The sequence below is a fragment of the Mastigoproctus giganteus genome, chromosome 1 (assembly GCF_048544385.1).
Source record: "Mastigoproctus giganteus isolate SK-2022 chromosome 1, ASM4854438v1, whole genome shotgun sequence".
Classification (NCBI taxonomy): domain Eukaryota; kingdom Metazoa; phylum Arthropoda; class Arachnida; order Uropygi; family Thelyphonidae; genus Mastigoproctus; species Mastigoproctus giganteus.
Window position 1 is genome coordinate 264,225,150 of NC_143575.1, and position 27,527 is coordinate 264,252,676.

The 27,527-nt window shown below is 37.7% G+C and overlaps 1 protein-coding gene across 1 annotated transcript; it reads right to left on the reverse strand.

The window, feature by feature from the left end:
- Positions 1 to 14,795: 14,795 nt before the first annotated feature.
- Positions 14,796 to 27,047, reverse strand: LOC150091883 (uncharacterized). The gene is made up of 3 exons (XM_090386064.1): positions 26,957 to 27,047; positions 15,738 to 16,155; positions 14,796 to 14,906 (listed from the first exon to the last, which is right to left on the reverse strand). The coding sequence occupies exons 2-3, from the start codon at positions 16,143 to 16,145 to the stop codon at positions 14,898 to 14,900; spliced, it is 417 nt and encodes a 138-aa protein (XP_090242190.1). The 5' UTR covers positions 16,146 to 16,155; positions 26,957 to 27,047; the 3' UTR covers positions 14,796 to 14,897.
- Positions 27,048 to 27,527: the final 480 nt, after the last annotated feature.

A 27,527-nucleotide genomic window follows, 5' to 3' on the forward strand; every position in this document is an offset into this window, starting at 1 on the left:
TTGAGGGGCCCATCAAGCTCTCAGCTGCCCACATCAACGCCAGAGCTTGCACTTGGGCATCGCGTGACACAGAGACAACCCCCAAGGCAGAATGCGCTGGTCCCGAAGGAACTAGTAGTTGTTGGTGACTCTATTGTCAGGGAAACGGGGAACATGCTTTGTAAAAAAAGATAGGTGGAACAGGACCAGGGTATGTCTGCCAGGGGCAAAGGTTGATGACGTTGTAGAGCGAATATCATCTTTTAAGGGCACAAAAGGTGATATAGTTGTACACGTTGGCACTAATAATATTAAGAGTAGGAGACCGGCGGAATTACTTAACAAGTACAGGTCACTGTTGAACAAAAGCCGAGAATTAGGGTTGAATTTGAAAGTGTCTGCAATTCTGCCCAGACACGATAGGAGGGAGTATATGATGAGAGCCTTGTCGATCAATTCGGCCCTGGAAAGATTGTGCAAGGCTCAAGGGGTAGAATTTTTTTCAGCCTGGACTGTACTTGTTAACAGGAGAGATTGCTTCTACAGGGATGGGATACACTTAAATAGAAAGAGTGCAAGAATATTTGCTGATGCTGTCGAGGCAGTGTTAGGTGGGTCGGAAAACTGCTAGCTTGGGGGGGAGACAAAGACCAATAGATTGACAATAGCCACTGGCAGAGGTGAAAGAGATTCTTGCACTGCTTCTATTAGAATGAGCAGAAGCCTGAAAAACAAGATGCATGGTATTTGATGGAATATACCCTATAATCTTGAGAGAGGCGGCAAGCGAGTGCATTGAACCACTGAGGCTGGTTATGCGAGCATCACTAGACTCTGGGGAGATTCCCTTGGATTGGAAAAGTGTAAATGTATCTCCCATACATAAGGGTGGCTCTAAAAGTGAAGTGGGAAATTATCGACCTGTCAGTCTGACTTCAGTAGTAGGGAAAATCATGGAGGCATTGATCAAGGGTGGAATTCAGGATCATTTGGATAGAATTGAAATTCTCAAGGATACTCAGCATGGTTTTGTAAAGGGAAAATCATGTTTAACAAATCTGGTTCGCTATTTCGAAAGGGTCACTCACGAGCTGGATTTAGGGAATAATTTCGACATTGTTTATTTAGATTTCAGCAAAGCTTTTGACTCAGTCCCACATGAGCGGTTGCTTTATAAGCTGGAACAGGTTGGAATCACTGGGAAAATCCTTAGATGGATAGAAGGATGGCTTCAGGGCAGGAGGCAGAGGGTTGTGATAAATGGCTATTCCTCAGATTGGGTTGATGTAAGAAGTGGGGTTCCCCAAGGATCAGTATTAGGACCACTGTTGTTTTTAATTTTCATAAACGACATTGATGAAGGGATAGAGGGCGTGATGTCTAAATTTGCAGATGATGATAAAATTGGTAGAGTAGTTAATGATCACTGTCAAGCTGAGCTTCTTCAGAGAGACCTAGATAGACTTCAAGAATGGTCAGAAAAATGGCAGCTGTGCTTTAATCCAACAAAGTGTAAGGTATTACACCTGGGAAACAGTAATCCCAAAATAACTTATTCACTTGGTGGAGTTCAACTAAAGCCAGTACTGGAGGAAAGGGACTTGGGTGTTACGATACGGTCAGACATGAAATTCTCTGAGCATTGTAAACAGGTTGCAAGGAAGGCCCATGGTGTCCTATCGATGATCTATCGAACTTTTGCAAGTAGAGATAGGGACGTGATAATCCCATTATATAAGGCTTATGTTAGACCACACTTGGAATACTGTGTTCAAGTATGGAGACCGCACCTAAAGAAAGACATCGAGCTTCTTGAAAGGGTGCAAAGAAGAGTAACTCGCCTGGTGAGATCGGCAAAAGGGCGTAATTATGAAGAAAGACTTCGAATATGTGGGTTGCAGAGTTTGGAAACTAGACACCTTAGAGGAGATTTGATTGAGGTGTTTAAGGCTCTGAGAGGCATCAGTAAAATGAATGAGGACGAAATTTTCAAGATTATAAATGATGCTAGAACTAGGGGACATAAATTCAAGTTACGGGGGGAAATGTTTAGATTGGACTGCAGGAAGTTTTATTTTAGCCAGCGAGTTATAAATTACTGGAATAAGTTGCCTTCATGGGTGGTAGAGGCCGACAGTTTGGGGAAATTCAAAGGTCATCTGGATAGTACTTTCGGGTAAGGGAAGCGCATAGGATGATAGGATTAATTTCCTTTTTATTTAATTTTTAATTTCATTTTATTATTTTTATTAATTATTATTATTATTTATTTATTTAATTTTTGTTTTTATCATTGTTTTGTTCGGATTTTTTTTTTTTTTTTTTTTTGGCTGGTGCAGCATAAGCCATAGGCTTTCTTGCACCATACGGCCGTTACTAACACTAATTTCAGAGACTGCTGGGAGCCATTGCGGTACAAGTAAACACATGGGTTGTGTTAGGGTAGCTAAGAATAGAAACAGGTGCAGGTATACTTGCGTGTACACCAATGCTAGGAGTTTAGTAAATAAATTTGATGAATTTGAGGTATTGCTCAAAACATCAAAGGCAGATATTGTTGGGATATCAGAGACGTGGTGTCACACAGACATAAGGGATGCAGAACTGCAATTTGGGGAGTACAACGTCTACAGAAAGGATAGGCAGGATAGGAAGGGGGGAGGTGTTATGCTATTAGTTAAGAAACACATAAAAACCAAGGAAGTGAAGCCAGTCGACATCGCTGGACAGTGCAGTGTCGAGTCAGTTTGGTGTGACATAAGCATTGGGAGATCAAAATTGAGAGTAGGAGTGTGCTGTAGGCCTAATGACTCTGATGAGTATAATACGAAACTGTACAGGGAAATAGAGTGGGCCAGTAAATCAGAGTGTCTTATAATGGGAGATTTTAATTTCCCAGATATTGACTGGAATTTGGGGGCGGGTTACTCACACACTAGCAGGGCTTTTGTGGATTTATTGGATGATTGTTTTCTACATCAACATGTTCGGGAGGCAACTAGAGGGAGTAATACTCTTGATTTGATTATCAGCAGTGATTCTTCATGCATTAAGAATCTGCAGATAAATGAACCACTAGGTGGCAGTATTCACAGTGTACTGAAGTGGGATTTACTCAAAGAGGTAACTACCATTAGGGGTAAAGGGAAGGGTTATTGCTTCCGTAAAGGCGACTACGATGGTCTGAGACAGTATTTAAATTCTATACGATGGGACCAACTGATGATGTTACCAACAGCAAATTCAAAATGGGAAGCATTCAAAGAACTTATCTTGGAAACTACTAGGCTTTACATACCAACTAAGAAATATTGTTCAAGGTTTAGGCCAAAATGGATGTCAGATGAACTAATGAGGCATATGGCAGAGAAGAAAAATGCATGGGATACTTACAAATTAACACATGACACAGAAGCCTATGATAGATACAAGTTGATATGCAACCAAGTTACAAAGGAGGTTATGCAGGCGAAGGCAGATTACGAGAAATCCTTGGCAAGGGATGCAAAGAAAAACAGCAAAGAGTTCTTTACTTATGTAAACTCTAGAAGGAAGGGGATGAATCAGATTGGTCCACTTGATATTGATGGGTCAACTGTTGATGATCCTGCTCAGGTAGCTAACAAACTAAATGAATATTTTGCATCGACATTCACACATGAGGAGTTATTCAGCGAGGGGAATGCTAGAGGTGTATTCAACTCTAGCAGTAAGCTACAGAATCTTGAAATAACTGGGAGTAAAGTGGAGGAGAAACTGTTGAAGATAAACACAAGAAAGGCACCCGGGGTGGATGGGATCTATCCAGTTATATTAAAGGAGGCAGCAAAGGAAGTAAGCAAACCCTTAGCCATAATTATGAGAGCTTCCTTGGACTCAGGGGAGTTACCCATAGACTGGAAATGTGCAAATGTAACCCCAATTCACAAAGGAGGATCAAAGGCTGACACAAGTAATTATAGACCTGTGAGCTTAACTTCTGTTCCAGGAAAATTAATGGAGGCACTGGTTAAAGAAGCACTGCAGGATCATTTAGACAAGACTTCAGTTATAGCTCAGACACAGCCTGGTTTTGTTAAGGGGAAGTCTTGCCTGACCAACTTGATTGGATACTATGATGCAGTCACAAAAGAACTGGATGCAGGGAATAACTTTGATATTATATACTTGGATCTTAGAAAGGCTTTTGATACTGTTGCACATGGAAGACTGCTGCACAAATTGGAGCAGTGTGGCATTGGAGGCAAATTGCTGCTATGGATAAAGGGGTGGTTGAGGGGGAGAAGACAGAGAGTGGTAATCAATGGACACTGCTCATCGTGGACTAATGTTATTAGTGGAGTCCCTCGGGGTTCAGTATTGGGTCCATTATTGCTTTCTGTATTTATAAATGATATTGATGATGGTATATCAAGCTTAATGTTCAAGTTTGCAGATGATACAAAGGTTGGCAGGGTTGTCAAGGACACTACTGACACTATGCTGCTGCAACAGGATCTGGAAAGGTTGAGCAGATGGGCTGAGAGGTGGCAAATGAAGTTTAACATTGACAAATGTAAAGTACTACACATGGGAAACAGCAACCCCAGAGCAACGTATCAACTCTGTGGTACAACACTGACAGTGGTAGAGAATGAAAGGGACTTGGGGGTGGTTGTGCAGGCAGATATGACGTTCTCTGAGCAGTGCAGACGGGCTGCAAGAGTAGCTCATGGAGTATTGTCAATGATATACAGGAATTTTTCCAGCAGGGATAAGGAGGTGATTATTCCATTGTATAAGGCGATGGTCAGGCCACACCTAGAGTACTGTATACAGGTCTGAAGGCCTCATTTCAAGAAGGATGTAGAGCTGCTGGAACGAGTACAGAGAAGGGCAACAAGATTAGTGAATGGAACAAAGGGGTGCTCTTACGAAGAAAGGCTTAAGTTTTGCAAATTACAGTGTCTGGAGACTAGGCACCAGCGAGGTGATCTGATAGAGGTGTATAAGGCATTGAATGGTTTGAGCATGCTCAATGCCGATGGGATTCTTCCTCTAGCTCAGAATAATCACCTGAGAGGGCATCAATTCAAATTGAGGAAAGACAGATGTAGGATAGACGTGCGGAAATTTTCCTTTAGCCAGCGGGTGGTTGGTTGGTGGAACAGACTGCCATCCCTTGTGGTGGAGGTTGATAGCCTAAATAAGTTTAAGGCTCAGCTGGACAGGTATTTTGAACGAACAGAGGGGTGAAGTGGAAGTGTTTTTTTTTTTTTTTTTTTTTTTTGGCTGATGCTGAATAAGCTTGCTTTCTTGCATCAAATGCCTCTACTAATGCTAATGCTAATGCTAATTGCAGTGGCTGGAGATTAGGCACCTGCGCGGTGATCTGATTGAGGTGTATAAGGCCTTGAATGGGTTGAGCACGCTGAATTCTGATGGGATCCTTCCACTTGTTCAGATTACGAACCTAAGGGGGCATAAGTTCAAATTAAGAAAGGACAGATGTAGAATAGATGTGCGGAAATTTGCCTTTAGCCAGCGGGTGGTTAATTGCTGGAACAAACTTCCATCTGTCGTTGTGGAAGTTGATAGGTTGAATAAATTTAAGGAGGAACTGGAGAGGTATTTGGAGGGAATGGTGTGATTTTTTTTTTTTTTTTTTTTTTTTTGGCTGATGCTGCATAAGCTCATACACTTGCTTTCTTGCATCACATGCCACTACTACTACTGCTACTACTACTACTACTGCAGCAGAAGAGTGAATATGGAATCATAGTGATAGGTGAGCCAAGTTAACACAACACAATTTTATTTACTTTATGTAACACAAAAATTCAGTGCTGGCTGAAAAATCTACACATCGACAAATGAAACTGATACTCGCTGGTATAAGAATGAGTAAATCGTTAATGTGAAGGAAGGAAAAAACAAAATAAACATCCACCTACACTGAGAGTCTACAGTTGGTGGGCAAAATAATGGAAACACCTCTCATAAGAGCTAAAGGCACGAACTAATACGATGTTGGGCTACGATTTGCTTTTAAAGCAACTAGTGTTCTACGTGGAGTAGATTCATTAATTTTTGAACTGTCTTCAGAGGAACATTAAACCAGTTTACGTCTCAAACTCCTTCAGTGATGGAGTTGGAGTAGATCTGCATCTCGCTCTCCTCTCCATATATGTTCATGGTATCTCAAAAAAGTTCAAGTCTACACTGCTAGACAAAATTAACAGAACAAAAAATCATACCTTTTTTTTTGGGGTTGCCACTATCCAATACTCAGAATTGAAAGTCATCGACGTTTAGAGGACTTGACATCTAAACGTCGGGCCGTTGAAAGACTTGAAATGGGACAGTCGCAGATGGAGGTGGCACATTGATTTAATGTGTCAAGCAGTGTCCTCTTCTGCGCACTATGGATGCTGTCTCAGGAGACAGGAACCATTTCAAGAAGAACTGGAGAGGGCTACGTCAACTAGAACAGGTCGCTAACTGGCCCTAACAGCAAGACGGTACCATACGATGTTCTGTCATCAACTGTGCCTTGGGGTTGCTACGACCACAGGTGAAAACATTTCCAACTGGACTGTGTTAAGAAGACTCAATTCAAGTGAACTCTAAGCAAGGAAGCCAGTGGTTTGTATCCACCGCAGAGCTTATTGAAACTGGTGCCATGATCATGCGACTTGAAGACCTGACATTATGGGGTACAATTTTGTTCACTGATGAGTCCAGTTTTAGCCTACAAACAGATTCTAGACTTTATTTAATCGGCAGACAACGAGGAATGCATTGCCATTTCCCCTTGATCAAAGGGACGCTTACGATGGAGGCAGTGTTCTAATAATGATCAACAGAACACCTCTCTTCATGTGTTTTATAGGGGGTGCAATAATTGCGCGCAGGTGTCGAGAACAGATCCTCGAACCCTATGTGCGACTTTTTATGGGTGCGGTTGGCACAGATTTTCTATTCATGTCTGACAACGCCACTGCAATCGGGCTCAAGTGGTGGAGGAATATCTTGAAACTGAAGATGTCCAACTACTGCCGTGGCCAGCAGGATCATCAGACTTAAATCCGATTGAACATGTGAGGGACGCCTTGGGGATTGGCATTACATGCTGATCGCCAACTCCTCGATTACTTGATGAGCTAAGGTCTGCGCTGGGATTTGTTGCCTTTAAATCTTATAGACACCCTCCTATCGAGCATGATTCAACGTTGTGAGGCCTGTTTAGTCGTTGGAGGGGATCATATGCCGTACTGATGTCATGTGACCATATTTTTGAGCATCTTGTATCGACTTCTGTTATGTGATCTTTCTGGTAATTCTTATACAATCCCTATAAATGTCCCTTATACCCGTCCGAAGTTTCTCGCTGTCTCCTCAATTCATCATTATTCTGTGGTACCCACCATACCAAATTTTGTCCCTCTTTATCGCAAGCTGCACGTGTTAAACCACGTTTTCCATGCGTTCTGTTAATTTTGTTTACCAGTGTAGTAATTGCGCAGGCCATGGGAGACGCTTAGCCTCAATTTCATGCTCCTGGAACCAAGACTGGACGCTGTATGTATTGAAGCATTATTAACTTGAAAAATGGCATCGTTTGTGAGGAACATTGCTCCACCAAGAAATCGGTGGCAGTAATTCGCTCGTTCAGGGTGATGGCAGGATCTAAAGAATACAAAGATGTTATTTTTTAGGTCATTATGGATCCTGCCATTATGGATCCTCCTCCATGTTTGACGGTTCGCACAAGGCAGGATGATATGCTTTCTTTGGCATTCGCCAAACGTAACTGCTCCTTATGGTGGCAAAAGTGTGAATGATGATTCATCTGAAAATATGTTTCCAATAATCAAGTGTCCAGTTTTTGTGTTCCTTACACCATTGCATCCTCTTTCTAGCATTACCATCAGTAACTCCTTGTCTGGCAATGGCAGCTTTGCTATAAATTTCTTCTTGATGAAGTCTCGCAGAATTGTTTTGCTTGAAACTGTATGGCTGAGACTCATGTTACGTTCTGCAGGTATTTTTGAGGATGTAGTTTTAGATCATACAGCCATTACAAAAACTATTACTTTCATACCAAGTGTTTCCATTATATTGTCTACTCATTGTAATTAGGTTGCAATATTGCTTTCAAGTCAGGATTTCCATCTGCGGAAAATGTCCAAGTCTGGATCTCCATCTGATATTATTCGATGTGGTACGAAATGATTTTAATGATGTCTTTATACTGACAATTTTTAATCTTCTGACCAAGTATTTCATTTACACTCGAAGCTAGATCGATGGAGGGATTCAATCGACAAGCTACCATAGAAACTAACATTATTAATATCGTTATCAGATTCCATAAGAGGATGTTATCAGGCTCTATAACACCCCATCCTCTAATAAGAGGATGAGGTCAGATCAATGAAATATCAACTGAAAGACATATTAACCAAATCTCACAAGATTAAACTACTCTATAGATGGATAACGAAACGTTAATTGACAGATGACAATCTAGAACTGTTTTTATCGTTTTGACAGTAATATTTTAAACAAATATTGGTTATCTGAGGTTTCTACAAATAATTCTAAGCGTCCATTAAATAAAGAATTCTGGGAGAAAAGAGAGAGAGAAAGAAACACACATCACTAACCCCAAAATACAATCAAATGAATACAGCTCTCAGTAAGTGGAATCCGACCTTGATAAAATTTTCAGTGACACCCGACTCGTATGAGCGTTCATCTGACCTCCCTACTCCATCGACCCTTAAATGACTTATCGGAATCAAAGGTGGGAGAAGTCACGACCGTGTTTCTTCGCATCATCGATCGATACATAAGCCCTCCCTTTCAGGAAGTAAATCATTAGCGAGTTTAGATTGCCAGTAGCGGGTGGTGTTTTTGTGCGCGTGTATGTTCCAACACGACCTGTGGAAAAGGAGGGTGCAAAGTGGATTACGGCTGGAAGTTTGTTTCCACCATGGAAACTGCTCGCAGGTGAGTGACAATAAAATAGATTGAGCATCTTAAAATCTTATAAGAATGTCCAATTTCTAATTTTTTTATTACAAGTATACGTTTTTACTTTTTGGAGCGCCAAACGCTTTCCTTCCAAAAATATTCTTGCTTGAGGGGTCGCTGAAAAAAGCTAAATTTAACGGACTATATGGGATAAGGTTAGATGGAAATCCTTCAATGGATTCTGTATGCTATTTCCGAAGTCCATTTAATCGAGGTTTACTACTATGCCACTGAAAGTGTCTTTTCTAAGAAACCAATATGATTCCAGGATTTCTAATCCAGCACTGATGAGTAGAAGCGTTTTGACCGAAATTCTTTGAAGATCCTTCTCTGGAGGTCAGAAAATCGGTTTTCAATATTTACACTCCAGGAACGTGGATCAAGTTGAATATTTTGACTCGAATACCCATCATTCAGGAGTAACTGTCATGTTCATAAGTTCAGGTATGTGTCTTACCTTTGTGGAAATCAGCACAGACAGATCTCATATAGATCTTTTGCTTTCTTTCTCAGTAGAGCAAGGGAAAGATCTGTTCCACAATGTCTTAGTTGATACTGGCTACCAGCATATGAAGACTTGTTAAAAATTCAAGATGTATTCAAGCTAAATTCGAGTTTAGATTTCAGTTATTGTTAATCGTGGTTATATCGACCTCCCTCCAGTGCAGACCAATATCACTTTCGCATGGTACAGTAACACCCATGCAGCTTCAGAAGCGCCGTCTGGCGTTGATAAATGAATGCATCTTCTGTTTATATTTGGTTTATATTATATAGTATATAAAGTCCTGGAGTCATCACGTGGATTTGAACACAAAAAACTCTCCAGTGCAACTGACCACTCGGATAAGCGTGCCTCCATGTCCTCTGGGAATAAATTTAATTAATTTTGATTGAGCAATTAAACAATGTATTACTGTAAATGCACTCACTGGCCAAAAAATTAGAAACTTTTATTCGATATCTAGTAGGGCCAACCTTTGTCCAAATTACAGCCTTTATAGTCGTGCCATGGTTTGCACTAGGTTTTTGAGGAAATCTAGCTTCTGATTTTACCATTTTCCATCACATTTCTCAGTTGCTGTACTATAGGTGTTAGAGAATTGTAAAGCCAAACTGCCCTTTCCAACGAATCCCAGACATTTTAAAGAATTAGGCGGCCAGAATGGACGTTGAAAATCTTCGAAATGTTCCTCGAGCCATTCAGATACAATTTTTATTCGGTGGATAGTTGCGTTGTGGTCTTGTAAGAATCCATTGCAATCCAGGAAAAAAAGGAAGCATTGCAGAGTAAAGTTGGTCCGATATGACGGAAAGATATTCATTGGAGGCAACGCTCTTCTGAAGGTATAAGTGGACATAGTCCGTCCCATACCATTCTCCTTTCGTCTTACACTGATTGTATACTTTTGAGATGGTTGCTTTCGACACATGAGCGATTTTCTTTGTTTTCTCAATTGAGCCTGCTCCAGCAATAACAGGTTTCCCAAATTGGGAAGAATCATCTGGCTTCTCCATGATCGACTGAGAAGCTCCAGGAATGCGTACAATATCATGGAAGGGATCATACCATGTGACACTGACGTTTGCGAAAGTAGCAACTTCTTGGACGATGTGCATAGGATTGGTCCCGGTGGTGGAAAGCTAAGCAACTTCAAAAATACCACTTTTAATTATTTTTGACGAGAACTGCAAAAGGTTTCTAATTTTTTGGCCCTTGACTGTAATTATCTACCAAAGGAGTTGAAACAAATTTTCCTAACTTTGTTTTGATTTGAAATGTATTGTAGACCAAACATCCATCTTATTGTGTATTTGTAATTATTACTGATCACTATATTCGTCATTCATTTAGCAAGCAAGAATTCAACTTTCTCCAAACATCTGAATGTCCGTTCTTTTTTCCAGGATACGACCGATGTCAAGCCAGAGGACATCTTTGCTGATCCTTTTAGTATTTCTAATGATGGTAAAAACATATTGTTACGAAAGTAGCAACTTCTTGGACGATGTACATAGGATTGGTCCCGGTGGTGGAAAGCTAAGCAACTTCAAAAACCTCATAGGACTGGATGCGTTCTCCATCATTCTTTTAGCAGCCATCCCTGTCTTGATAGTCATTGGACTGGGCTCTCTCCTGACCCCCTTATTTGCACTTCTTCCTTCAACCTTCAGTACCGTCTGGGGACTTACCAACATACCTGTGATCTCAACGAACGTTGGATTTCCTGGTGGTCCTACGACTGGAAAAAGAAAGAGAGAACTCGACCCGACACAGCTAGAGGAAGCAGTGAATGAGGCATTGGAAAAACTTCAGAGGGCAATGCTTCGAATTAGAGAAATGACAAACACTTCGTAGACTTAAATTCTTTCAATGTATGTTTATAAATCAATAAAAAAAGAATTCGAATGGTAGCGCCACCTCTTGATCTCTTTTTAAAGTACATAATCGAAGCATGGTTTTCATTTATAACAAACCCTATTATTTATTGCATTACACTCTCTTAGTATCGGGCATTTTCTCTTCCCTCTTTTTGGACACGCAATGTTACATTTATAAAGGAAGTCAAGAGGTACTCAGCAAATATTTTTCGTGATGATTGGTTGAGTGGCAAATCAGAAACGCCAGGTTTTGCTAATGTTTACTTAATTCCCTATAGATCTTTTCTACCAATCTGTATGACGCAAATAGAACATCCTTTATGAATATTAATGTTCTATTGATACATAAAAATGAAACGCCCCCTTTTAATGTACTGTATCGGTACTCTGTATATATTAGCAGTTAATATTATACATAAACTAATGTACCAAAATAATAGAGCATCTATACATAACAAAATTATTTCAAAATCAAACATTTGCGAAGGAGGGATTAAAAAAAAAATAGATTTGTATTCACCCAGAAGTAGTTGTGATAGAAGGATGAAAAAAACACCATACATTGCACTCTTTCAATATAGTCACCAGACCAAATGACAGATTTCTGCCACCTCTCGATACACTTTCGCAGGCCAGTTTCGTAGAAGTCCTCTGACTGTCCTTCAAACCACGACTCGACAGCAGAAATCACCTCGTCATCAGCAGCAAAGTGTTTTCCATTTGGGCAGGAAAGAGGAAGAAATCTGAGGGTGCAAGTTTGGGGGTAGCATGCGGCAATATTTCAATTTTTCCTGGTATATCGACAACATTTCATTGCAGATTGTGCCTTTCCTTTTTCAAGTAAGGCATCAGAAGTGAGGGAACCCATCTAGCCGGCACTTTACTCATATGAAACTGTTGGTAGATGATGGGACTCAGCAGATAGTTCTCTAGCCCTAACGATCATCCAGGATTAATGACTCAATTTTTGCAACGCTCTCTTCTGTTACAGAATTTGCTGGGATTTCTTCACCATGCCCTGAGGTTCTTCCACATTTCAATTGATTATACCAATATGCAACAACACTAACCTGGGCAGTCTTCTCCATAAACAGCGACCAATTCTTCATGGATCGTTTTAGGTGTTTTCCCTTGCAGAAAGAGGAACCAAATAATTGAGCTATATTCCACTTTATCCATTGTGACACTTCATTCAGCGCTTCAAAGAAAACAAAATGAATTGTCAGATCGAAACCAAAATTTGTGTGGTTCTATACAGATTTAAAATATCAAACAAACAAAAAAGTTCATCTTACTACCACAACTACTTCTGGGCGAATACAAATCTTTTTTTTGAACCACCCACTCGTACTTCTAGGCTTCAGAGAGACCAAAATACATTGTGTACGGCTGATGTCACAGATTGTTAGCGGAGATTAAAGGTCACATATTGTCTTGTGATCTTCGCGGGCAAATAATAAACGCCTGACCTATGCTTTATGGGATTTTTAAAGTATGAATTGGACTTCCGGACCGCCTATTTAACAAGGAAGAGAAGGAATGAGTAAGATTGCTCACAAACATACAAATGTCTTTATGAGAATCGTAAAGCATAATGTCACCTATAGTGGTTGCTGGGGCATTCCTAGGGTTTATATATGAAGTAGACATCGTGAGGAATTTTATTTGCAACACCATTGAGTCTCCTGATATTGCTCAAGGTTGGTAATTCCATTTAATTAATTGGTATCGTGATAATTTACCATTTTCTAAAATATAAAGAAATTTTCTACATTTTAAAACTAAGTATATTGCTTTTAGATTTCTTAAATAATTTCTAAATATTCTGCTGGATCATGAATTAATTTTACAAGTTTCTTGGAGTCCAACAACGAAATTAAAGAATAGCAGATAATCAGAATTTTATATTTGTTGTTTAAATTCGATTATTTCCTTAATAATTAATAATTTTACTTAATGATTATGTGTTGAGTTATATTAATTAAATAGTAAAATATTTTTTAGTATTTTAAAATGAATAACGAATTTAATTTTTAAAATCTAGGAAGAGAAGCCAGTTGCACTTCTCGTTAGCCATTCGCCATGTTTATTGTGCTCATGATAATTCTCCAAATATCAGTGTCTCTGGGTGAAGCAATTTACCCACCTGTCTCTCTTCCGTACTACAAACACCAGGTTCCTCCAGGATTGCACGAGTTCTTTGATAAGTTACAACAAGGAGACCCAGCAACAGTTGCTGGAGTTTCGATAGCTGTTATAATTGGTGTTGTGATTTTACTAGCAGCTGTATTCCCGATTGGTTTGGTAATTTTGGGTATTCCACTTCTTTTTCTCCTGGCAATTTCCTTCAGTCCTGTTCCTTTAAAACGGAGCTCAAGAAGTGAACAAAAGAGGGAGATACTTTTCGATATAAACCCATCATTGGATAAAACAATTATGGAAGCCATTTTAAGACTGGATAATGCTCTCGAAATTGAGAGTAAATTTTAATTTTGTGTGATAAATATGAATGTAATTGCTGTTTATATTTCTGTGATTTATTTTAATATATATGTCTTTATATAAAATAAAATAACGGTAATATTAACTAAGGAATTTTAGTCCCAGTAATACTACAACTTTTGAGTCCATTTCTTAAAAAGTATCCAGAGCAAATTGCATTTCCTCTGTTATAAAATAAATAAACAGTGCACTTCTCATAATAGGTTATGAAAATGTTACTGCTTGAGGCAATTCACTCTGCGTGTCAATGACCTTTGAACTTGAAAAACAGGTCCGGTTCTGTGCAAGTAAATTAGGTCAGAACTACTCATCCAGAATCATTTGAGGTTCATGGAGTGAACTAGTTCTGGGAGAAGGAAATTAATGAAAACGTACACGTGAATTGAGAGAGGGGAGAGGAGGAACAAGTGCTTCTTCCTCTTCCCTCTTAATGTTATATATCAAGTGAATGTGGGTTGGTCACCGTTCCAGTTTAATTAAAGACCCGGAAAATATGATTGTAACACCTGAGATGAAATTCTTAGTAATAATTGAATGGTTTTTAAGAAAGATATTCTTTCTCCCCTTCTCTCAGCTGCGGAAATGACAATCTTACATGTAGCGCCATCTGTAAAGAGGACAGGGTAGCGGGAAAGGTAAGATAGAAAGGGACATTGACCTTAGAACGCGTACTACGTTATCTGAAGAAAAGTTTTGAGAATTGAGATTAAAAACCAGAAAAATAGTACAAGTTTTTGTATATAAATATTTATTTAACGAAAAAATGATTATTTTCTGGACATCGGTGGACTGGAACAGTTGGAATTAATCTGATTTATCATTTATAAATAATTGGATAATTTAACACAATTTTAAAATGCACAACTGCTGCCATCTCTCGTTAAAAAATGTATTAATTGAAATTAATTATTGGTCGAGTGATTTCTGCTTTTAATTTCTTGCCTCGAAAAACGACGTCTTAGCAGAAAGAATTAAGCGATGGTGTAAAGATGAAACGAGCAATTTAGTTTCTTCATTTAATGATTCTGAAATAAGAAAAAAAATAAACAATATTATGGTACACAATAATAACTAAAATACTTGTATAAAATCTGAATAAAAATCAAAAATTTATTCTTCAATTTGTGATATCAATTAACTTGTGTCGCCATCTAGTGCCATTAAGAGAATCGAATGTTTTTTATAAGATCGTTATATATATATATATATTAATTATTAAAAACAAATTATTATCAATTATACTTGTTACAAATAAATTAGTAAAAATCTATTATAATATCATAATCTTCATAACAACAAAACTGTTATTCAAAAGAGCAAAAATTTGCAAAATAACAGTATCTTATTTTGTAATACATTTTTATTTTAAATATATTTTTATAGCAATAAAATTTGATATAAAAATATTAAGAATATTTTATTCTTATTAATGAATATTAAGAAATTTTTTATTCTTATTAATAAATATTAAGAATATTTTTATTCTTATTAAGAAATATTAAGGAATTAAGAAAATGTGGTCTAATTTAGAAGTTAGGCCAAATACTAGTAAACAGACGACAGGACACAGCGACACCTGGAGATATTTTAGTTATTATTCACGGATATTTCTAAAACTTAAAATTGATATTTTTGATAAAATTGATAAAATTTATAATATTTTTGATAAATTTGACAAAATTTATAATATTTTTGATAAAATTTATAATATTTTTGATAAAATTGACAAAATTTATAATATTTTTGATAAAATTGATATATGTATAGATTGATATTTTTAAAACTTAAAAATATCAATCTATAGATCAGTAAACATAATATAGAAAACGAGTAAATATAATATAGAAAACACAAACCTGAATTTTATATCGATGCATTTCATTTAACTTCCTCCAAAAGGCGATATTTTTCGGCTTTGATATCCTTGAGTTGCCGAAGATATTTGCTACTTCCCGCCTTGACCTGTCTTTCTTCTCCATGATACTTGAATGCCTGTCCATTCTTTCTTTGCGTCTAAGCTGGCCGTTTGCTGCGTAGAAGGGCAACATGATCATTGATGGAACCACATTCCTCCAACTTAGAAGAATGTTCACCAGCAAGTCCCTGGCAGCGTACCACCTTACCAAACCACTTGGTTCCCACACATATTGGATGAATCTGTCTATAGGATTGTTGAACTGACGTTTGATTCTAGCTGCACTTAGGATACACGTGGATTGACACCATACCACGAGAAAGGTCACCAAGATATTCCTTAAAAACATACTACCATTGCTGTAAATAAAAACAGTCTCTGAAGAAATAGATATATATGAAGTCCGAATTATACATATGAAAATATAATTCTTATAAGAACAGATTTTTTTTTACCCTGACTTTTGAAAATGACCTTTAGAATTTCTCATAACCTTAAAATTTCTCATGTCCTTTTATAATTATCATTTGGGTGTTTTTAGAGAGGATCAAAGAGCAGAACTCTTTTCGATGTTTGATAAGCGTACAGCTTCATAGAACCTTTCTCCATACTTGTCAATGAGGTGTCTTTGGAAGGAAAAATCAGCACAATTGGTCCAGACGGTGTTTTGGTAAACCTACTGTTCAGACTTTCGTACCCAAGTCAGCAGTTACAGTTTCTGCCAAGAAAATATATCTCATACAGCAGTAACAGGATGAGGAATCATGATATATACCAATGATTCTCAATATATTAGGGAAAATTTTCCCATTTCGAAAAATATTATAAGTACTCCACCCCTGCAATTTTGATACATGGAATACAATTTTTTATATGCTTAATCCAGTTTCATCAATTTCAGTTGTGTTGGCGTATCCAACACAACTGAAATGGAGTATGGTAGTACATGACAGTCCAAGGCTTAACCGACCAAGACATCGTGAACTGCACTGTATGGCAGGAAAAAATTCCTACCAAAAATAACTTGTAGGCTGAGGAAACCCATTGTAAATGGAAACACTCTTCTTGAAGAAGAAGATATATTGTATGATAATTAAAATTGATCATTGATTAAGTTACTAATGTGATAGAAACATTTGGAATCAGTGGATCAATTTACTTTAGAATCTTCAGCTTGTAAGATACAAAGTCTTACAAGTTAAATTAAATATCAATATAATTAAAGGAAGAACGCTAGATAGAGTGATATTGTAAACCTTACAAGAAAACACTTAAAGTCACAAATATTTAAGATAGTAGGTCTCACCTTAATGGAATTAAATTAAGTGGAGGCTATAGTTAATGTAAGAGAAAAAATACTGTGAAAATAAACATTAGAAAAAGACATAGGATCAGCGCCCACTACCCGAAAAGAGCAAGCGAAGATAGCGAGACAGAACAGTGGGCGGTCAATTGATAGAATGGCAAGGGACGGAGTGCTCCAGAGGTTACAATAGGGGTACCAGCGGGGAGCGGTCCTGGTTTACCGTTAACAGAGCGGGCGTGGTCATTTTATAATAAGGCGAGACGAATCAAGTAAATGGACGCAGATGTTTTCTGGATGGTTCTGGAAAGATTCTGAGCTGACGGAATTTCCGGTCATCTTACTAGAAAGTTCGAGAAATTTCTGGAAATCGGAAGTCTCCTTTCTACACCGGAAGGAGCTCGACCTTCCTGTCGTGGGTCGAGGCAAATGAGAATGGAGATGATGATGGTCAGATAGAAATGATTGGTTGAGGAAAGGAGGAGCGTTACGAAATTTTGGGAAATAAAAAGGGAAGAGCGCGCGAAAAGAGGGGTGATAAAAGTTTTTTTGGAGGAGTAATGAAAGTTTTTTTGGAGGAGTAATGAAAGTTTTCGGAGAGGTATATTTTAGAAGGGGTGATGAAAGTTTTTTTTCGGAGAGGTAGGTTCGGGAAACAGTCCCCGGAAGTGATCCACCAGTAGAACCAGTTATTGTGAGTTGACTAAGTTCTGATAGCTTTAGTAAAGTATAGATAAGTTACAGTAAAGGGCACTTTCTCGAGATGGGACATAGAAGTCCGAAAGCGTCCACCGAGAGAGATTTTTAGAAGGAGGACAGCGAGATAATGCTTATGGAAGAACACTGGACCGTCCTGTAGCCTACAGAAAGAAATAAAGTAATGGGAAGCGACTCCTACTGAATGATCAGGCACAGCGAAGAAAGATATGACACCAGGAATGATCGGCGAAGCGAATAGTATCCCTGGCAGATGTTAGCAGTTCCGAAGCTGAAGAAAAGCGATCTCAGACTGATGGTGGACCCCGATGCAGACCAGAAAGTCAAAGATCAATCCTAGTATTAGCTGAGGAATTCAGTAAGTGCTGAACGGCATATGTACCATTAGGTAGTACAAAAGACTGTAGCTAAAGATAGATAATAGTTAAAGGGAATTCTTTTGGGATGCATATAGTTAATTCAATACTTATTCCATAGATAAGTGCAGAAATGTCATAAGGATTGATTAATAAGAGGGTAGTTCATAGTTACGTTTCATCTGCCTAACTTTAATGAATGTAGAATGTAGGATTGTCCTAGATAAGTATGAATAATAAATAAAATGTCAATTGTATTTAAGAAAGAGTTAAGTTAAACTGATCGTCGGAGAGTGTTAGTGGCCCAATAGTAAGAAGAAGATGATGGATAGGAGAGCCTAATGACCAGGAACGTAATCCATGCTATGTACTTATATCAAGTGAATAATGTGTAATGATTTGCTAGATTTTTTTATTTGTAAATATGTATAATAAACTAATTGTATTTAACTTAATGCAAATAGTGTTTGGTCATTTCTGAACTCACAGCAAAATCCAAAGGAGGAGTGCACTAATATAGGAACTCCCTCAGAACCGGAATTCTTCTGTGAAATACACACAAGGCAGATGCAAAGTAGGGTATAGTAAGAATATTAATAATAAATAATATAATATAGAGAGAGAAAAAATATATAATAAACCAACCCTACACCCACAAGCTTTTGCTCTGGTGGTAGGATTTTTTTTTTGGCTAGTGCTATTATTTGTATCACCACGTTAGAGAAAATACTAAAGGTAAGAATATTCTAGATATGATCACTGCCCCACGAACCAGGTAACATCACGCAATCCTGAGATGAAGAAAGAGGTAGCAGTTGTTAAAGGTAATGCATAGGATTTTATTTCAGAAAAGGAAACTATGATAGCTTAAAACGCTACATGCCCTTTGACAACTGAGCATCGGGAGGGTGAATACATTATAATTCTGGAATATCTTTAATGCAACAATCACAGAAGCCATGAATGAAAAATATACCATTAAGAAAATACAACAGGAGAAGGATGCCGAGATGGATGAACACAGAGCTTACACTTTAACAGAAAAGGAAAAGATGGTTGGAAAATTATAAAGCGATGAAAAGTACTGAAGACTTCAACAGTTCCGGGAACAAGGAGAGTTTTATGTATATCGTTAAAAGAAGGAAATGAACCAGATGGGACCCTTAGGGTAACCCGGAATGTTACTTCGACTACCGAAGTGTATTATGTTCGTGAATTGCATGTGCTCTCTGGAGAGAAAAACCTTGCTATCTACTCCTGAGACCGACTAACTCAGCCACGGAGTGAAAAAAGCCCATAAAAGTTCCTCGTGTCATCGACGGAATTCGAACCAGGGACTTTTACACCCGGCGTGGGAAGGACGGTGACGATGTCACCATGCTACCGCGCAGTGACATCGTCAATCAATAAGTAGGAATCCAAAAAGGAAATTACAACTTTCTTTTCTTGTATATATTTATTATTAAAACTACTAACCTAACTAATTTTCTCAAACGCTTGGTCAGTGGTAGGCCGTAAACCTGAGAAAAGAAAATTCCGCTCCCGGGCCAAAAGAGGTCACAATGGATTGTGATACTTATCCATCACTACAGAGAACAAACTTCCAGGGTGAAACTCGTAAATTACAATAAAAACATTCTTTTCCCAAAACACTGAAAAAAAAAAAAATAATAAATAAATAAAATAAAATAAACAGACCTGAACAAACCAGAACTACCATCATTTCTAATAATACATTGTCACCACACCAGGTGAGCAAGCTTTCTTCCATACATACCGAATCCCTTACAGTCTTTCAAATACCAAAAACTTGGTCATTCTCAAACAGACAGAGGCAAAGTTATATTTCCGAATAGTTGGTCAAAACCCATTTACAAACAGAATCACTGCAAAGTCTAGGGCACGTCCAAATTGCAAGAGCGATCGTCCAGCATATTGGAAATCATGTGATCTCAAGAAAACTGATAGCAAAATATAAGATCGAAAATAAAGTCATATCAAGAAGCAAGAAAGCAAGTCAGGTTAACTATGCCAAAATGTACCTATGCTTCCACTACACAAAATTACTAAACTATTGCAATTCAAACGGGTGTACCAATCCCTCACGATACAACCGTTGCAGAATGGGCACGATCTGTACCATCGATAGATCAACATACTTTGAAACCAGATTTAGTTGACGAAATTAATAATACCCTTATCACAATTCCACCTAAACTCACGCCAGATGATAAAATACCAAAGAGATCACAAAGGCAACATACCATTGAATTAACACAAACTCAAACAACGTGGACACTGAAGATATAACTATACAAGATCAAACAGTACTTGATCTTCATGTAGAAGATGACATGGAGACAAGGTGCTCACCTGTTCAAACTAGTGATGTAGAAGAGTGTGCTGAATCCGGATCCAATTTTTTCCTAAAAAGGATAAAACGAAATATGACCTCCAAAAGCAAATATTTCACAATAAGACAGCTTCACCTTCTCTCTTCAAATAATACAGCACATTTTACAATGGAATTGCAGAGGTTTACGCAGCAATACCGATGATATCTGCCATTTAATATCTCGATATAATCCTGTAGCCATTTGTTTTCACGAGACTAACCTAACTCAACGAGTAACTCCATCAATTAAAATTTTTACAACTTACAGAAAAGATAGAAATTCTTCAATATTTGCACGTGGAGGCGTTGCGGTTTTAGTTGACTACAAAATACCTTCTAGAAACAGTTTACAACCATCACCAACCTTATTCTATATAAGGTGGCTTAAAGAAAAATCACGACAAATTAGAAGAAGATCCAAAAAAGACCCATGGATGCAGGTTCGTCTCCGATATCGGAAAGGATACTAGAGGTCGCAAAAAAATAATAAATAAAATAAATAAATAATAAAATAAAATAACCAAGAATGGACGGGAAATACCTTCTACTCAAGAAATGGCTAACGTCCTTGCAGAGACTTTCTCTGAAATGTCTACCACTCCAACATGTGATAATTCTTTAATACATATTAAAGGTACACGATAAATTGTCATACTATTCACCATTTTTATGTAATGCTCAAACAACTAAACAGCGCAGCCTTAAATCTACTGTTAAAGTTTTATAAAAGGATTTTTCTTGAAGGACAGGTAGATATTTCCTCTTTCTGACATCCTGGAATCATCCCATTATTTTAGCCTTTCCTAAATCAGGAAAGGACCAATTACTCCCACTGTATTTCTAAGTAAAATTCTTGAAAGAATGACCACAAGCGGCTTTCCTGGGTTCTTGAAACTAAAACATTGACAAACACCAATCAATCTGGATTCCGACAAAATAGATCTACTTTTGATCTCATTGGTGAAAGCTGAGACTAACATCTTGTAATGGTAAGACTCGATATTGAAAGGGCTTTTTGACACTATCTAGAGGTACGGTATATTGAGAGAACTTTATCCCTAGAACCGGAATTCATCCAAAATTTCTTCAACACGGAACATTTCATGTCCATTATCAAACTGTACTTCTGTGGTTTTACACACAGAAATGTGTTCCTCAGGGATCCATGCTCAGAGGTACTCTTTTTTCATTTAGAGTAAACACCATAACAAAGATCGTCCACAGTACTGCAGAACTACATATGTATGCCAATGCTCTTACTATAATTGCCATTCACAAAATATTCAAATCATTGGAAGACAACTACAAAATTCTATAAATAAGTTAGAGACATGGGTACTGCAGAATGGATATTCTGCAAACCAACTAAAAATAGATACACCGGTATTACACTAAAAGATTTCCTGCACACCCGGAACTTACATTTTGACAAGATACGAAGGGTATCATTTAATTCGCGGACTGGTGCAAGATCTTATGTTAATTGTCATCATCTAAATTTTCTGAGGATTGCTCCTTCTCGAAATACTCTCCCTTGAACGTTACACATTTTCGCCACGGTTGTACCCACGCATTAAATGCTTCTTGCAAGCCATTTTTCGAAAGGCAGAGAAGTGGTTTCAAAACGATTGTTAGTGACACGCGGCTAAAAGAAAATTCTTCAGTCAACACTAGCTCGACATGTACTGACATGTATATATAGAGTTTGCTCAGTAGCGATCAGGGAGAGCGCCTGTCCCTGCAGTTATGGAAAGTTCGCACAGTAAACATAAAACCTTGCATCAGTCCGCGAATTAAATTATCATCCCTCGTACTTCAAGAGACCAATGTACCTCGTCCTTAATATTTTGCGCTGAAATCTTTTGCTTTTATGACGGCCTTCAATCTTTGCGGCATACTCACAACCAGGTTTTTATAAATGTCAAGTAATATGTTCCTCCACTCGGCCTTTAACGCAGTCACCAGTTCGGCCTTGTTCTTTTTGGTGATCTCGACGTGCACGTACCAAACGATCCAATACGTTCAAAAGATGCTCAGAAGGTTCAGATCAGATCTCTGGGCTGACCAATCCAACTTTTACACACCCGTGTCCTCAAACTACTCTGATACGACCCGAGCAGTATGGCATGGCGCGTTGTCTTGCTGATACAGGTATGGGCCTTCCCCGAAGTATTGTCATAATGTTGGAAGTGCATAATTGTCCAGATTGTCCTGGTATTGCACAGCATTCATGGTTTTGTCGATAACGATTAATGGGCCCAAGTCAAACCGTGAAAAGCAACCCCATACCATGACACTGCCTCCACCAAACTTCATTATTGGGAAGATCAATCAGGAAGGAACTGTTCCCCTGGCGTTTGCCACACCCAGAAACGGTCATCCGACTGGTAGAGTGCGAACCTCGACTCGTCTGTTCATTGGACTGTTTGCCACTGCTCTACAGTCCAGGATTCGCTCTCCTTACACCATGTTAATCCGCGTCTAGCATTTGTTGAGGTGATCAATTCTGTTGAACTGTTGGGGTAATTCTGTTGAACGTGTCATCTTGCATGCCCACTTTTGCAATTGTCTGTTTGAAGCCCAGTATGCATATTTATAGCAGGTTCTGCGACGTATTGCATGCATAGGGCCTGTTTCCCCATTCATGGAGAGGTGTTCGGATTGTAATGGTAGGGCAGTGTACAGAAGGGTTGAAAACAGACTTTTTGCCAATGATGCCGCGTTCATTCTTTTCTTCTTTTACAGTCTCCATATCACTAACGCTTGAATATAACAATCATACTGCAGAATTATAGGCAATGAAACTAGCCTTAGAGAATATTAACACTTTTCACATCGCTAGCAGTGTTTATACACCCATTCGATGAGTCCACTTTGTCAGGACTGCAAGAACCTTTATCGCTTACCCATATTATTGGAAATAGTGCAAATCTAAATAATTGTTTGCTTTCCTTGAGAAAACCCGCATATATGATCATAATAGAGGAATGGACACATAATAGAGCAATTATAATAGAGGAATGGACACATCTTCGATTTTACCAAAGCATTTGACTCAGTTTCACATGATAGGTTACTGTACAAGCTAGAAAATATTATCATCACGAGAAAGATTCTAATCTGGATCGCAGAATGGCTACAGGGCAGAAGGGAAAGCATTGTGATTAATGAGTAGTCTTCAGATTGAGCTAATGTTAGAAGCGGGATTTCCCGATGATCCGTTTTTGATTTTCTTAAATAGCATCGAAGAAGAGATGCATGGCGTGATGCCAAATGCACGTGTTGTCAAGGCCTTCAGGACAACTTATATAGACTTCAAGGATGGTGAGAAAAGTGGCAGCCATGTTTTAATGCAGCAAAACGAAAGGTTTTACATTTGAGGAACAGCAAACCAAAAATGATTTATTCACTTGGTCGATTCAATTAAAAACAGAAGGGAAAGAAATGGAGTTGGAATTTATGATAATAGCGGATATGACTTTCTCTGAACAGTGTAGACAGGTGTCAAGGAAGGCCAACTACCAGAGGCCTTCCTTGTCACCTATCTACAGTGTTTGGAGAAATCACCAATCGATGATTTATGGAACACATGAAAAGGTAGGGAGATCACGGCCCCAATGTATCCCCCCCCCTTCAAAGGCTTCTGTGTTTTCATCATAGGTGGAACCGTTCCATGTTTTCATCAAACATTGCTAAAAATAGTCCTATCTGAGATCAAATGAATTTGGTCCATTTAGATAATATTGGTCACATTTCTTGCTGAAAATAGTGACTTTGGACGGCAGTTAAAACATAAATTTTAAATAAAAAAATCAGTAGAAGATATTCAAATTCCTTAAAATTGAACACAATCGGTTTCTCAGGATGATTTATGGAGAAACAGTACGTAACTCAGCTTCGAGAAGTGTAGAATTAATCATGTTTGTCAATGAACTCCACAGTTTCAAACCAAATACGATATTTCCATCCGTATAACTGATATTTTTTATTATCCATTTAATCCAAAGCATTCAGTCCAGTATCAGATAATTTTTGTTTTAGGTTAAATTATTTAGTCAAGAGAGAATACTAAGAATCTCTTAAACGAGAGATTCTTAGTATTATATACCACCGTCACTTAAGCCACAAGAACCTTGTATTTTCTAGTGGATATTCTGCCGCACTTAACTTTTAACTATACAGAAACACACCTACCTTAAGATGCTGATACTTCAAGACGATGCATCCCAAGTTTTGCTTTCCTTATCACTGTGATCGGTGGTTTGGTGTTACAAAAATTGAAACCCACCCGCGTTCTTATTTATAGCGATCTCTTCAATCACTTCTACCGCCGACAACATTCGGTGTCGTTAACCTACTGACCGATATCCTCCTGTCTGTTGAGGTTTACTACGTTATTGATCAACGCTCCGAGTGGTCGTGTGAGAAGGCAAATCAGACCCGTGACCTTTTTTTTTTCCCTTCCTGCACATGTTTGCCTTCGGCTGTTTCTCTTTTTCTTGGCGAGCCTCCACACTTCCTTTCATCGCCTCTTATTTTTTAAGCTGTTCTGAAAAGATTTTTCTGTGGGATTTTCCATCCCAGAGAAAATGAAGACAAAATCTACCAACTACGGGAAATATTTCATTATGACTTGAATGATATCTTTTGATCATCAACTCAATCAGATGTGTGTAGATTACGGCGAATAAATACAGTATTTTATTTTCTTAATATTTTATCTTAAATATAATATCCTATAGTATTAAGTCTTAACAAAACAGTCTTTGTTTTGTTAAGACTGAAGACTGTTATTCAAGTTGGGTACTGTTAAAGTTCTGATTGTAAAAATAAATTTAATAAATACAATTTTTCTTAAATTTCTATTTTCAAGCTATGTGGAGTAGGTGGGTTAATTTTTTAACAAATGCATTCAATTTTGTACACATGGGCGCAATTATATAAATAATTATAATAATTTTAGTCGTATCGATCGAATTATATAACTCAGTGTAAAACCTGTCTAATGCTGTACTATCTTGGGACGAGGCTATGGATAAATAAACAAATTACGCTAACCGCATAATGAAATACGTCATCATTTTAAATTTATTAACTTCAGTTTAATAATAGATTTAATATAAATTGAATAATTTTATCATTTAAATATTAATTATCTATCGATTTAAAATATGATTAATTATCAAGATATTACATTTATTTAAATTTATTTATTTATTTAATTAAATATTACATCTAATTAAATGAACAGTGTTTAAATTCATGATAATTATTAATATTCTACATCGTAGCTTCTATTTACATTCCTACATGGTTGCTAAGTTATATTAAATGCAGATTTCATTCCTGCATGGTTGCTAGGTTACATTAAATGTAGATTTCATTCCTGCACGGTTGCTAGGTTACATTAAATGTAGATTTCATTCCTGCACGGTTGCTAGGTTACATTAAATGTAGATTTTATTCTTATAGGGTTGCTAGGTTACATTAAATGTAGATTTCATTCCTGCACGGTTGCTAGGTTACATTAAATGTAGATTTTATTCTTATAGGGTTGCTAGGTTACATTAAATGTAGATTTCATTCCTGCATGGTTGCTAGGTTACATTAAATGTAGATTTCATTCCTGCATAGTTGCTAGGTTACATTAAATGTAGATTTTATTCCTATTGGGTTGCTAATTTACATTAAATGTAGATATCATTCCTGCACGGTTGCTAGGTTACATTAAATGTAGATTTTATTCCTACGGGGTTGCTAGGGTTATATTAAATGGCGATTTCATTCCGATGGTTGCCAAGTTATATTAAATGGAGGTTTCGTTCCTACGTGGTTGCTCCTTTACATATCGGTTGTGGATTTATTTAAAAGTTGGTTGATGGCGAAATTAGTAAGCGAAGTATTTCCTTATAATATAAATCCACGTAAAAACATTTCGCAGTTAATTATACTCCTCCCATTATTTTAAGACCAACTGTTGTTCAAAAAGCGGAACTTACTTTTGTTATGTCAGAATTGATCTGTTTTGAAATGCCTAGGAATCAACAGAGTGTAGCAGTTAAAATTTTTTGCTGACTTAGCTTTTATTATTCGGAGTTGTCTGAAAAATTATAGCCTTGCTTTAAACTTGGCCTTCCGTTGTTATTTGTAAAGGTCACATCTTCGTCTATGGTTATTGCTTCCCGAATGCATCAACTGATAAAGGCAGCATATTCACATGACACACATAGACAATTTTAGCATCGGAGTGCACTGCGTTTTTAGTTTCATACCTCATGCTAGATGTCAGAGGTCGCTTTTCGGGGGGAAAAAACGGGCATTGTGTAGTGAAATACGTTACATTTAGCTATTGTAAGCTAAATTGAATATTTTTTTACAAAGGAACTTACCTAGATGTTCAAAGAAGTCTCTTTGTCTCGTCGACCAACCCTCTTTTTCTCCCTCTGCCTTTTAAGTTCTCAGATTGACATCTGAAAACGTTTTGAAGCTTCAATATTCATTTCAGTTATAAGCAAGAAGAATGTGCTGCCCTTTTCCAGCATGATCGGCTTCGCGCGTGTCAGATGACCTTAATTCTTATTGTATCTATTATGGGTAGGCTTGCTGATCGCTCAATTGAACCTTACACGCAAGAAATTTCCTTTTTTGGGTGCTGCTCGCTCCTGTTTGTTTCCGATAACAACTGAAGCTTTACAGTTCCTCTCTGTATAAAATTAAAAAAACAATAAGCACAGGCAAACAAGCGGATATCAAATAACACTCATTTATATACAGTACCTTACAAAGTCATGGGACACTGGTCTCATGACTTTGTAGGATGGCATTTTATGCGATTAATGAGAGAATTTGAAATTTTAAGATACTGCAGCTTTCTAGTGCAATTATAAGTGATTATTCAAGAAACAGACGTGTACTTCATTTCTGTAGGTGTGTCTTGTTTGGCCACTTGGGCAGAGATCT